The sequence below is a fragment of the Procambarus clarkii genome, chromosome 22 (genome assembly GCF_040958095.1).
Source record: "Procambarus clarkii isolate CNS0578487 chromosome 22, FALCON_Pclarkii_2.0, whole genome shotgun sequence".
Classification (NCBI taxonomy): Eukaryota; Metazoa; Arthropoda; class Malacostraca; order Decapoda; family Cambaridae; genus Procambarus; species Procambarus clarkii.
This window is the reverse complement of record NC_091171.1, coordinates 15,111,729-15,125,047: the sequence shown is the minus strand read 5'-3', so window position 1 is coordinate 15,125,047 and position 13,319 is coordinate 15,111,729. Positions and strand designations below refer to the sequence as shown.

Genomic DNA, 13,319 nt, shown 5'->3' with positions numbered 1-13,319 from the left:
CTTGAGAGTAGGCACAGTTGATGAAATGCAAAGGGTAACCAAGGCGAGAGAATGATTTGTAGATAAAGTGCAGAATGCTCCAAATCACATGTGCATTTCTATAGGCTATTGCTCCTTGTGCCTTTCTGAGGGGAGCCAGGTTCTGGCTCTTGGTTTCCGGTAGGCCTAAGAACTCCATTTACACTGATGCCAAAGTCATCATCAGGTTGATATCCATATCAGCCTGGATAAACTCTGGGAAGCCTCTGGGTCTCACCCAGAAAATGACTTTTCATTACATTCAATGCTGGTTTATTGCAAAAAGTAATGGCTCAAATTTAAGAACATTTTATTCACTTACTTGAATAATGTATAATGTAATACTTAAGCCTAATGGTTACTGTAATTAGCTCAGCATTTTAAGAATATAATATTATATCACTGCAGGCCAATCCAGGGCTGATTCCCAGAATATGTGAAGCTCTGTTTTCATCAATGGCTGAAGGCAGAGAAGCTGGAACTACTTACAAGTAAGTTTTCCTATTCAAGAACTTTCATGCGTCTTTCACAGAAGCAAAGTTAAAAATTCTGTAAATATCATCAGATGTTCTGTTAAATTGAAGGAGTAAACATTATTTGAATTAAACAAAATTGTTTCTTGAATAAATAGCTTGCTAATAATTTTTGCAATTCACAGATCATCATAGTATGTGAGTTGGCTAATTAGTGTAACAGATTGCAGCCTTTATTGGTGGAAAGTAAGATTACACCCCTGAGAAGTTGGAAGTGGGGTTGTTTGTACCCATAGGTGGGAAGTGGAGGTTGCATATATTTGCATCCCATTATAGATGGGAAATGAGGTGGTTTGTACCACATTGACAGGAAGTGTAGCTGTATGCATCACTGAGAGGTGGGAAGTGTAGTGTTTACACTATGGAGGGGGTATGAAATGAAGATGTTTAGCCCCTGATAAGTAGGAGTTAGGGGATGTTTGCACCACTGAAAGATGGAAAGTGGAACTAATTGAACTATTGAGAAGCGGGAGGTGGTGTTGTCTATACCACTGAAACATTGGAAATGGGATGTTCACACCACTGAGAGGTGGGGAGTAGGGTTGTTGGCACCACTGAGAGGTGAAAAATGGAGATGTTTAATAATTGCATAAAATTTTGTTAGTATCATTTATATTGATGTTTCTTTTATCAGAGTTGAAGTAAGTTACCTAGAAATCTACAATGAACGTGTGAAAGACTTGCTGAGACAAGGTGCCCAAAACACCACGCACTCTCTTCGTGTTAGAGAGCACCCTAAACTTGGCCCCTATGTTGAAGATCTCTCCTGCCATCTAGTCCACCAGTATCATGATATTCAGGTATGATGAATTATGTGCTATCAATTTATCTGTCAGTGACTGTAGGAGGAGTGAAATCAAGCTTTTAATACCCACCTCCTAACTGTTTATACCTGATGTCCTAATTACCTCACCTAATTGTACTCACCTAATAGCTTGCAGGGTTGAACTTCTGCTTTTTGAGCCCACTTCTCAGCCATCAGTCAACTGGCGTACAAATTTCTGAGCCTGTTGGGATCTGTGATTATCAACATTTGAAACTGTGTATGGAGTCTGCCTCCACCACATCACTGCCTAATGCATTCCATTTGTTAACTAATCTGTGGCTGAAAAAGTTCTTTCTATGTCTCTGGCTCATTTGGGTACTCAGTTTCCACCTGTGTACTATTGTATGTACCACCTATGTTAACTAAACTGTCCTTATCTAGCCTATCAATTCCTCTGAGAGTCTTGTATGTGATAATCATGTCTCCCATAACTCTTCTTTCTTCCAGTGGCATGAAGTTTAGTTCCTGTAATCTCTCCTTGTAGCTTATACCCCTCAGCAATGGTACTAGTCTGGTGGCATTTCTTTGAACCTTCTTAAGTTTTGTCTTGTTCTTGACTAGATATGGACTCCATGCTGGAGCTGCATACTCCAGGATTGGTCTGACATATGTGGTATACAAGGTTCTAAATGATTCCTTACACAAATTTCTAAAGGCAGCTCTTATGTTGGCCAACCTAGCATATGCCACTGATGATATCCTCCTGATGTGGGCTTCAGGGGACAAGTTTGATGTGATATCAACCCCCAGGTCTTTGTCTCCCTAATTCTTGAAGTATTTCATTTCCCAAATGATACCGTTTATCTGGCCTCCTGCATTTGTTGGACCATTCCTTGAGTTCATCCAGGTCATCTTGTAGCCTCCTTACCTTGAGGTTACCTAGAGGTGCTTCCGAGGCTTAGCGTCCCCGCAGCCTGGTCGTCGACCAGGCCTCCTGGTTCCTGGACTGATCAACCAGGCTGTTGGACGCGGCTGCTCGCAGCCTGACGTATGAGTCACAGCCTGGTTGATCAGGTATCCTTTGGAGGTGCTTATCCAGTTCTCTCTTGAACACTGTGAGGGGTCTGCCAGTTATGCCCCTTATGTGTAGTGGAAGCGTGTTGAACAGTCTTGGGCCTCTGATGTTGATAGAGTTCTCTCTCAGAGTACCTTTTGCACCTCTGCTTTTCAACGGGGGTATTCTGCACATCCTGCTATGTCTTTTGGTCTCATGTGATGTCATTTCTGTGTGCAGGTTTGGGACCAGCCCCTCAATTATTTTCCACGTATAGATTATTATGTATCTCTCCCGCCTGCGCTCAAGGGAATACAGATTTAGGCTCTTTAGTCGGTCCCAGTAGTTTAGATGTTTTACTGAGTGGATTCTAGCAGTAAAGGATCTCTGCACGCTCTCCAGGTCAGCAATTTCTCCAGCTTTGAAAGGGGCTGTCATTGTGCAGCAGTACTCCACTCTAGAGAGCACAAGCGTTTTGAAAAGCATCATCATCGGTACAGCATCTCCATTGTGAAAAGTTCTTGTTATCCATCCTGTCATTTTTCTTGCAGTTGTGACAGCTACTTTATTGTGTTCTTTAAAGGTAAGGTCTTCCGACTTAAGTACACCCCAGATCCTTTACATTGCATTTTCTTTCTATGTTATGATTTGCCTGAGTTTTGTACGTGGTTTCCATTTTTATATTTTAATTTTTTCCGTAGCGCATGAGCTGGAACTTATCTTCGTTAAACACCATATTATTTTCTGTAGCCCATAGAAAATACCATTAACCTGATCTACATCTGATTGGAGGTTTGCCGTGTCCTCTATGTTGCCTACTCTCATGAAGATCCTAGTGTCATCTGCAAAGGATGAGCAGACAGGCAGAGGATGGAGATGGATGGAGGGAGCAGGCAAGCAGAGGATGGAGATGGATAAAGGGAGAGGATGGAGGGATGGATGTAGGGAGGGGTGGATGGATGGAGGGATAGAGAGATGGAAGGATGGAGGGATGGATGGATGGCTGGATGGAGGGAGGGCGGGATGGATGGATGGATGGATAGATGGATAGAGGGATGGATGAATAGATTGAGCAGTGGATGGAAGGGTGAAGGGATGGAAGGAAGGATGGATGGATGGATGGAAGGATAGAGGGATGAATGGAAAGATAGAGGGATGGATGGATGGATGGAAGGATAGAGAGATGGGTGGATGGATGGATTGAGGGATGGATGAATTGAGGGAGGGAGGGATGGATAGATGGATGGAGGGATGGGTGGAGGGATGGATGGATGGATGGAGGGATGTATAGATGGAAGGAGGGATGGATGGATAGATGGATAGAAGGATGGATGGATGGAGGGATGGCTGAATGGATTTAGAGATGGATGAAGGGATAGATGGATAGAGGAATGGATGGAGGGATTGATTGAGGGATGGATGGAAGGAGGGAGGGAGGGAGGGATGGAAGGATGGATGGATGCATGGATGGATGGATGGATAGATGGATGGATGGATGGATGGATGGATGGATGGATGGATGGATGGATGGATGGATGGATGGATGTATGGATGGAGGTATGGATGGAGGTATGGATGGAGGGATGGATGGAAGGAGGGAGGAAGGGATAGAAGGATGGATGGATGGAAGGATGGATGAAGGGATGGAGAGAGGGATGGGTGTTGAGTTGAACTATGTGACCAAGGAAGCAGAGAGAGAGTGTATGGGATTTTAGGGGTGGTGGGGGAGGTGTGTCGATGGTGGGGAAGGGACCGGCCCACTCCGATAACCCTAACACACTCGTACCCATTAGCCAGATTTGTTTCTTAAATTCTGGATTTGCATCATCATATATATTTTTGGTTACAGATTTTGTTTAGTAATATTATTAGTATAATAAAAGTTATAAAAATGCTTGTTTCATGAATGCTTTATTGTATTAGATGGAGATTCTCCAGGCTATCTCTGGCTGGCAATCTACTGAGCCACCTCCCAGAAGGGTCTCTTGCGGGGAGGGGGACGCAGGAAATAAGGGTGTGGGGGAGAGGTGCTGTGAGGGGGAGAGAGGGAATGATAGAGGTCGGCAGCCTGCTTGCCATGTGAGGACCCCCTGATGCCAAAACAAACCGAATACCGACCTTCAGTTCTATCGACCGCCAGACCTGTATATGAGGCTCCAGATACCGGTCTCCCAAACCGGTCGTTAGAACTGGCAGATCGGTAAATAAGAGACCGTTAAATCAAGTAGATACTGTAATCATCACCATTGTTGTTGTTGAGAAAATCAGTAGGCGGCATGATAAGGATTTAAATCTGTACACTGGGTACTCCAAAGCATATATCATATTAACGTTATTTCTTTGTGCATTATTATTATTATTATTATTATTATTATTATTAATTATTAATTATTAATTGCTATTATTAATTATTATTAATTATTATTGAGAAAATCAGTAGGAGCCATGAGGAAGATTTGATCCTATGTTCTGGGTACTCCCAAGCATACACCCTTGATCACTACACCGCAAAGTGGTCAAAAGCAATGCAACCTGGGATTCACTCTTGGGTGTCCTGAGGATTCCAACTGAAGCCTAATCACAGTTTCATGCATTGCACCTGTGCACTCTGGGGGCAATGGGAACTCCTAGACTATGACCAGAGTGCAGGGAGGGCAATGCGTGGAGCCCTAATTAGGCTTCAGTTGGAAACCTCAGGACCCCCCTAAAGGATTCAGTTGAATCCCAGGTTCCATTGTTTATGACCACTTCATGCTGTGGTGGTCTAAGGCGTGTGCTTGGGAGTACCCAGAGCATAGGTTTGAATCCTCCCCGTGTCTCTTACAGATTTTCTCATTGTTACATCACTTTATTGTGATTTCTTTGTGCATTATTATTATTAAAATTGTTTTCATTTAGTTAGTACTACTTGTATATAAAACATATTCATATATGCCAAGTTATTTTATATCAAATTTGCACAGGAATTGATGAGAAGAGGGAACTCGCATCGTACAACTGCAAGCACCCACATGAATGACACAAGCTCAAGAAGTCATGCTATTTTTACTGTAACCTTCATTCAGGCTAAACTATTGTCAGACACTCCATTAGAAACTCGGTCTAAAATTCACCTTGTTGATTTAGCTGGCAGGTAAGTAAAAAATTTTATTTGCAACTTATATTGATTAGATTTATTCTTGAAGCATTACCAAAAGGCCACATCTTGGGGCATGTTGGCATTCATTGAAACATCAGAAAGATTTGGCATGATCTGATTTATTTATTTATGGAGGCTTAAGGATTGTTGGAGAAAAAGTGATGGTAGTAATGGTGATTAGTTCCCAGATAATGATGATTAGGGATTTATTATTTTATATGAATGGAAACATTTTATTGGAAGTGTATGTTACTCCTACTTTAAGAGTAAGAGTACCTGTTCACCAACTGCCTATCACTCTTCAGTTATATCTTCCATGGTGTCCTGCATGTTTGGGGTATATCAGTTGTAAATTAGTACAGTATTCAGCAAGAGATGGTTCATCTTTGACTCTTTTTACAATATGGAAAGAGAGGGCAATGATAGTAAAGTATTGAGGAATATTTTCCAAAGATTAGAGTCAAACTGATGATGAGAATTTTCACTAGATATGCTACTTAAGAAATAGAATAAAGTTTTTTTTAACTCAATAAAGGGAAGGAGATTATTGAGGGAACCTTCAAATTCATTGGATGGAAATTTATATACAGAAGACAAGTATATATATTTTACTCTTGCAATTTTCCGAATTATGTTTCATACCATTTCTTAGATCCACTGTTATTGTATATGACAAAATACTCTCTGATCACTTTTTGTTGTTGTATATTTAAGTACATACATTATATTTCAGTGAAAGAGCAGATGCAACAGGAGCAACTGGGCAGAGGCTTAAAGAAGGTGCTCACATTAATAAGTCACTGGTGACTCTAGGCTCAGTCATCAGTGCTTTGGCTGAGCAGGCAGCAAAGGCCACCACAGGAAAAAGTGTCTTCATTCCCTACCGTGATTCAGTCCTTACCTGGTTGTTGAAAGATTCCCTTGGTGGCAATTCAAAAACTATTATGATTGCAAGTAAGTTTATTAATTATATTGCAACTAAATTGTCGAGTTAAGCTTGGGTACTTCCTATTACTAAGTCTATAAGGCCTGTGGAAAGGGTGAATGTTACCTTAGTAGATATTCATTGATTAAGTAGTAAAACACAGTATAGTGCTAAATAATAAAACTATAGTAGGGGTAAGGGCCCGTGGGGGGGGGGGGGTTTCCCGGAAGGGTGGGGCCAGGGCTCGGGGTTCCTTCAGTTGTTGTAGGCCAGTGATGCCAGTTTTGGAGCCGGCACCGTCTTTGTAACCGACGATGACTGGTCGGCGTGGTGATCGCTCTGCTCGTAAGTCGGCTTTTTGTAATGCATTGGCCCTTTCGTGGTTCATCCTATTGATAGGGAATAGAAGGGAAGCTCGCACTGTTTGCTCATGCCTGGTCCCACGATTTGAGGGCTTTTCAGGTCATGTCTTTTGACCTGCAGTGGCGTTGGGTCGCCCCTCCTTCTTTGGTGGGGTTCGTGGCTGGTGGGGCAGGCCTCTTCTCTTGCTCTCTGTCGGTTCAACTTGGAGTGGGTTCGCTTGAGGGTGGTCGAAATGCCCTCGTTCCTCAGGTGGGTTTCCCGTCTGTTTCCAGTTCCAAAACGGGACTGCACAGATCGGCGGTTCATTCTGAACTTGTCCTATCTGAACCTCTGGGTCTATTGCCTCTCCTTTTGGATGACTACTCTGTCCCAGGTCTGGCTTCTTTTGGAGCCAGGTGCTTGGATGGTGTCCCCGAACCTCCAGGATGTGTATTGGCACATCCCGATTCATCCGGGGTTCAGGGACTGGCTTGGTTTTGTTGTGACTAACCGCTTTCGTTGTCTTCCTTTCGGCTTGAATCTGGCGCCTTGTGTGTTCACACGCCTTTTCCGGGTCGTGGTGGCCAGTCTGCATCTTTTAGGGGTTCGGGTTCTGGCCTACCTCGACGACTGGCTAGTATGGGCTTCCAGCCAGTCCGCGTGTCTGCTTGCCAGGGAATTGGTTCTTTCCCATTTCACTGGGTTCGGGTTCCAAGTGAACTGGAGGGAGTCCCATTTTGTTCCCTCTCAGGTTCGGTCTTGGCTGGGTCTTGTGTGGGACTCATGGACTGCTTCCTTGTCTCTTCCTTCGATCTTCTACAGTCCCACCTTAGCCTGTTTCTGGGGGGTTCCTGGGTCACACGGCGGTTGCTCGGGGGTCTGTGCGGGAGTCTAAACTTTGCCATGATGGTGAACCCACTGAGCTGGAGTTGGCTTCGTCGGCAGTTTTAGTTACTTTGGGAACGTCCCTTCTGCCTCTCTTGCAATTGCTGGGTTTGGCCTCCGGGTGCCTTACGTCGGCTATGGCTGGGGCTTTGTGACCAGTGCTCACCAGGCTGCCCAGGAGTGGTGGAATCTGTCCTTGCGTCAGGCCCACAGCACGTTGCGGGAGTTCGCAGCCGTGTGGATGTTGCTTCGGAGGGTTCGGGTCATTCGCAGATCAATGATCTGGCTGTATTCGAATTGTCACGCTTCATTCCCCTGTCCATGGAATGGACGATCAACACTGGCTCGTTCAGTTGGCTCTGCCGAATGTATGGGCTCCCAGAGGTGGACCTCTTCGCGTCGGCGTGGTCGAGGCATCTCCCACATATGCGGCCTCTCGAGGCATATATGGCGCCCCTCCCTGACTGCAAGGCCATCGGGGTCGATGCCTTCAGGTAGGACTGGTCAAGGTGGGGGTTACCTGTACCTCTTTCCCCCTTTCCCCCTGTTCCGCTGTTGCTCCAGGTCCTAGCTCGCTTGGAGACTTACCAAGGGAGAGTAGTCCTGTTGGCCCTTTGGTGAATGGCCCAGCCTTGGATTCAGGTGCTGCTTGCTTGGTGTCCAAACCCGTGGGTTTGGACACCAAGCCCCTGAAAGAGTGATTAGGAATAAAATTTCTTGTTTTATGGAAAATAATGAGTTACACAACCCAGGACAACATGGATTTAGAGTGGGAAGATCCTGTCTGTCACAGTTACTCAATCACTATGACAAAATCACAGAAGGTCTAGAAGAAAAGCAAAATGCAGTTGTAGTATACACAGACTTTGCAAAGGCATTCGACAAATGTGATCATGGAGGGATTGCACACAAAATGAGGTCAGTGGGAATAACTGGTAAAGTAGGACGCTGGATACTCAATTTCCTGTCGAACAGAACACAAAGAGTAACAGTCATTCAAATAAAATCAAGTTCAAGCGCAGTTAAAAGCTCTGTACCTCAAGGTACAGTCCTTGCACTACTGCTGTTCCTTATTCTCATATCAGATATAGATAAAAATACAAGTCACAGCTTCGTGTCATCCTTTACAGCGATAAATTCCAGGTACTCAGGAACGGCAAAAATGAGGACCTGAAACAATACAGGGTACAAAACACAATCGAATCTGCCCATAATAGGTAAACAGCATATCAAGGATTTGGGAATAATGATGTCCGACGATCTAACGTTTAGGGAGCATAACCAAGCAAATATTGCATCAGCCAGAAAAATGATAGGATGGATTACGAGAACTTTCAAATCCAGGGATCCCATCATGATAGTTGTACTCTTCAAGTCACAGGTGTTGTCCTGTCTCGAGTACTGCTCAGTACTCACTTTCCCCTTCAGAGCAGGAGAGATTGCTGAAATTGAGGGAATACAGAGGACATATACGGCACACATAGACGCAATAAAGCACCTAAATTATTGGGATCGTCTCAAAGCTCTCCAAATGTACTCACTAGAAAGAAGACAAGAGAGATACCGAATAATATACACATGGAAAATACTGGAAGGCCAGGTCCCTAACCTACACAGTAAAATAACAACGTACTGGAGTGAACGATATGGAAGAAAATGCAGAATAGAACCAGTGAAGAGCAGAGGTGCCATAGGCACAATCAGAGAACACTATAAACATCAGAGGTCCGCGGCTGTTCAACATTCTCCCAGCGAGCATCAGAAATATTGCCAGAACAATCGTGGACATCTTCAAGAGAAAACTAGACTGTTTTCTAAAATTCGTTCCGGACCAACCAGGCTGTGGTGGGTATGGGAGCCTGCGGGCCACTCCAAGCAACAGCCTGGTGGACCAAACTCTCACAAGTCAAGCGTGGCCTCGGGCTGGGCTTGGGGAGTAGAACAACTCCCAGAACCCCATCAACCAGGTATCAACCAGGATCTTCCCGCGGCTCTGTCTCTTTCAGCAGATCGGGTCAGTCCGTTACGTAGCTGGTTTGATCTTCTCCTCAAGTCTTCACGTCTGGTCTTTCTGACGCGGGTCTATCACCATTTGTATGGTAAGCAGGTCGCCTCGTTGATGGTGTTTCACCAGCGCGCCTCGTCTCGGCGACTGTATGAAGTTTCCTGGCTGTCCTTTCGTTATTTCTTGTCCATCCGTAGGCTCTCTTCTGTTTTGGATCAGGTTGTCTTGTACTTCGTTTCTTGGCAGTTCATGTCCAAGGAAGGTCCAACGTACTGGTGGATGGCCTGTCCCATTCCCCTGTCCATGGAATGGATGGCTCTGCCGGACGTTTGGGAGCCCGGACGTGGTTCTCTTCACATCAGCTTGGTCATGGCATCTTCTGGTATATGATATGTCCCTCTTCTGGTATATGCCCTTCCCTGGCTGTGAGGCCGTCGGGGTCGATGGACTGTGGTCACAAGCTGAACAGCAGTGCTGTGAGCTCATGCTGCGTGCATCAGGCTTGGTGGCTCACTCAGTACTGAGGCCCTCACACCCAGGAATTTGGCCCACGATTTTTTTTAGAAATGGCGTCTGTTTACAAGAGCCCTGATGATGGTGAGGTGAACCCTGTGTATCCACGGGCCATTTAATTCTTGCGTAGTACTCCAATATATCATATGATGGGATGCGTATTTTATACAGGTCACTCAACCCATCATATGATGTGTTGCGCAACTTAAGGGTTAAGTAATAGTTGGCAGTATTCAGAAGTGGTTCAATGGAAACACCGCATAAAGCTGAACAGTAGTTTATTTAAAAACTTAACCAATAGTTTATTGGTTGTATTTATTGGTTTTATTGATTGTATTTAAGTTTATTTACAAACTTAAATACAATAGATGCTTGATTTACTTTAGATTGGCATCAGAAAGGCTATAGTTGCATTAGTGAGACTCTTGACGTCTGACTAATCGATTCTGATCCACTCGTGGAGAAACACTTAACTTAACACAATTTACAACCAATCATTAACATGGCAAATCTAACTGTTGGTGTGCAAAGGGTCACAGGAGTTCCAACAGGATGCTCGAGTAGTGATGATGCACAATAAATCAACAATGACACTGTCAATGGGACAGGCAATAATCATGCACAATAATGATGTCACACAATAACTAAATGAGTGGTGTATATGAAACTCACATTCACAGATGAGTGCAATGTCGTGGTACCACACAGATAAACATGCATACACCGTCAGGTGTTTCGCACCACCTATACCTGTGTCAGGTATGAGAAGGTGAGTACTGTGATTGACCACTCAGATCAAACACAATAATAACGAAACAAGATCTTGTACCTACAGGTATGTCTACCTTTTCCGTTCACTCAGTCGTGCACATTTATGCGAGAACTCGTAGGTGGCCTGACACCTGGCTTCGCTTGTTATGATGTGAGACCTCTGATGACAGGCTTTCCTAACACACCATACTTGGACACGGTAGGGTACTCACAGGAGGACGTGCTGTATGTCTAACAGATACACACACCCTTGTTGACACTGGCGGTAAGTAATGTGGTGACGAGCGGTGACGTTACGTAGTACAGTGAGGCTAGGCGGGTGGCGGCTTGAGGCTGCTACATGCTCTAGACTGAATGGCGGCGGCTGGTTATATGGTACTGTGCTATACTGTGGTAAAGTCACACAGATTACTTAGGCAGCGGCACTTCCTTAGTTCACTCTAGGTCACTCACAGACGATCTCAGTTTGTCACCAGAGGTTACCTGATACCAGTCTGTTTCGCTCTGGTGATTTGTCACTCTAGAAGGTTTCTAAACAATATATTCATAGTCGCAATTCTGGAAGATTGCGGAATTATCAACGCGCAATTCTTCTCGCGTTGGTATATCGAGAAGAACGCTGAATTTAACTTGATGGTGAGGAACGGACGGTGTTCTGTCTATTGGCCAATAGAGAGAAGGACATGTCACCTATGTACGAAGTTCCTCATTAAGAATAATCTTGCAAAGGATTGCATGCTTCCTTGGGGCACAAACACCAGGACTACAAGTGACCAATGACGTTGCAGCAAAGGTGCCGGAACCAATGATATTAACTGTTATATGATGTGTAGCAGAGGTGACGTCATGAACACGTCATGACTACATTACTGTTGTTTTCATTGCGTCGGTTGAGACTGACCCCAGAGGTCAGATCTTATCTGTCGCCTCACTGGCATCCCCTCTCTACCATGCCTTGCATCGTCAACTGTATACTCCGATTCTATGGCAATAATGCTTAATTCCCCTGTATCTACGTTCTGCCTGGACATACGGCGGCTTCTATTTGTTATAAGTATTCCTGGTATGTGGATATCCTAATGACACCTAACATGACAATTTTCATCCAGGGTTAACAGAGATAGGGCCCTGTGTACGAGTAGGTGCACAGTGCACTGCAATGAACCATTCAAGTCAGCTGTGGGAGATATCTTGAGATACCATACTCTCACATTGACACAGGTTTATCACCACTTGTATGATGATCAGGTGGCTACGTTGATGGTGTCCCACCTGCGAGTTTCGTCTCGGCGGCAGTATGAAGTTTCCTGGTGGTCCTTTCGGCACTTTTTGTCTGTCTCTTGGTTGTTTCAGGACTGTTATCTTGTGCTGAATACTGTTGCCGCATATCGTGTGGCACTGGCGGAGCTGCTTCAGTTTGCATTCGGAGTTGATGTTACTTCTGCTTCGTTCCGCAAGCTTTCTCATGGGTTGTTTCATCTCTGGCCTGCTCATGCGCCGTTTGAGCTGTCCTGGTCGTTGGACCGGGTGCTCACTTTTCTATCTGCTCCTCGGTTTGTGCTGGCCACTTCGGTTCAAGTTGGCTCCAGGGAGCCGATGGGGCTCCCCACAGTAAAACCAGTATTGAATGTAATGAAACACCATTTTCTGGGTGAGTCCCGGAGGCTCCCCGGCATCCCTCCCTCCCTCTCTCCGGTCGGCAGTTTTTTGCGTGTTTTTGACATCCAGCCTCAGAAGTGGGGTGTGGATCACCGTCGCAGTTGGTCTGGGGCTGCCCCTTTCCACTCCCGGGGAGGGGGGGGGGCTGCGCAGACAGCAGCGCGACGATGGATGACATCATACCAGTGTGCTCGTTTTTGTTTGGGGAGTTCTATCCACTCGTTCGGCTTTTGGTTGCAATTTTTCACCAACCTGATCAACCAGGCTGTGACTCATACGTCAGGCTGCGAGCAGCCGCGTCTAACAGCCTGGTTGATCAGTCCAGCAACTAGGAGGCCTGGTCGACGACCGGGCCGCGGGGACACTAAGCCCCGGTAGCACCTCAGGGTAACCTCAAGGAATAGGGGTTTGTTTTGGGACGCCTACCTTTCTGGGTGCCTAACCCGGTCGATGGCAGACATAGAATGCTTCCAGTTACACTGGGGTTTCTATAGGCCATTGCTCCCCTTGCCTCTCTAGAGGGGGCCAGGTTCTGGCTTGTGGTCCCCAGTAGGCCCATAAGAACTCCATACACATGACTGATGCCAAAGTCTGACCTTTGCATATCAGCCTAGTAAGCTCCAGGACTCACCCAGAAAATGGCGCTTCATTACATTCAACGCTGGTTTTTTGCGGATATTGGTGAAAGTGCCATTACCCTTGCGCAAGG

General features: G+C 45.3%; 1 protein-coding gene across 1 annotated transcript in view; it reads left to right on the top strand.

The window, feature by feature from the left end:
• Klp98A (kinesin-like protein 98A) overlaps positions 1-13,319 on the top strand; it is a 404,256-nt gene that overhangs the window by 35,022 nt on the left and 355,915 nt on the right. Inside the window, exons 5-8 of the mRNA XM_069329479.1 lie at positions 427-509; positions 1,186-1,351; positions 5,335-5,504; positions 6,244-6,464. Of these exons, the coding sequence (XP_069185580.1) occupies positions 427-509; positions 1,186-1,351; positions 5,335-5,504; positions 6,244-6,464 (640 nt within the window). The remainder of the gene's footprint in view (positions 1-426; positions 510-1,185; positions 1,352-5,334; positions 5,505-6,243; positions 6,465-13,319) is intronic.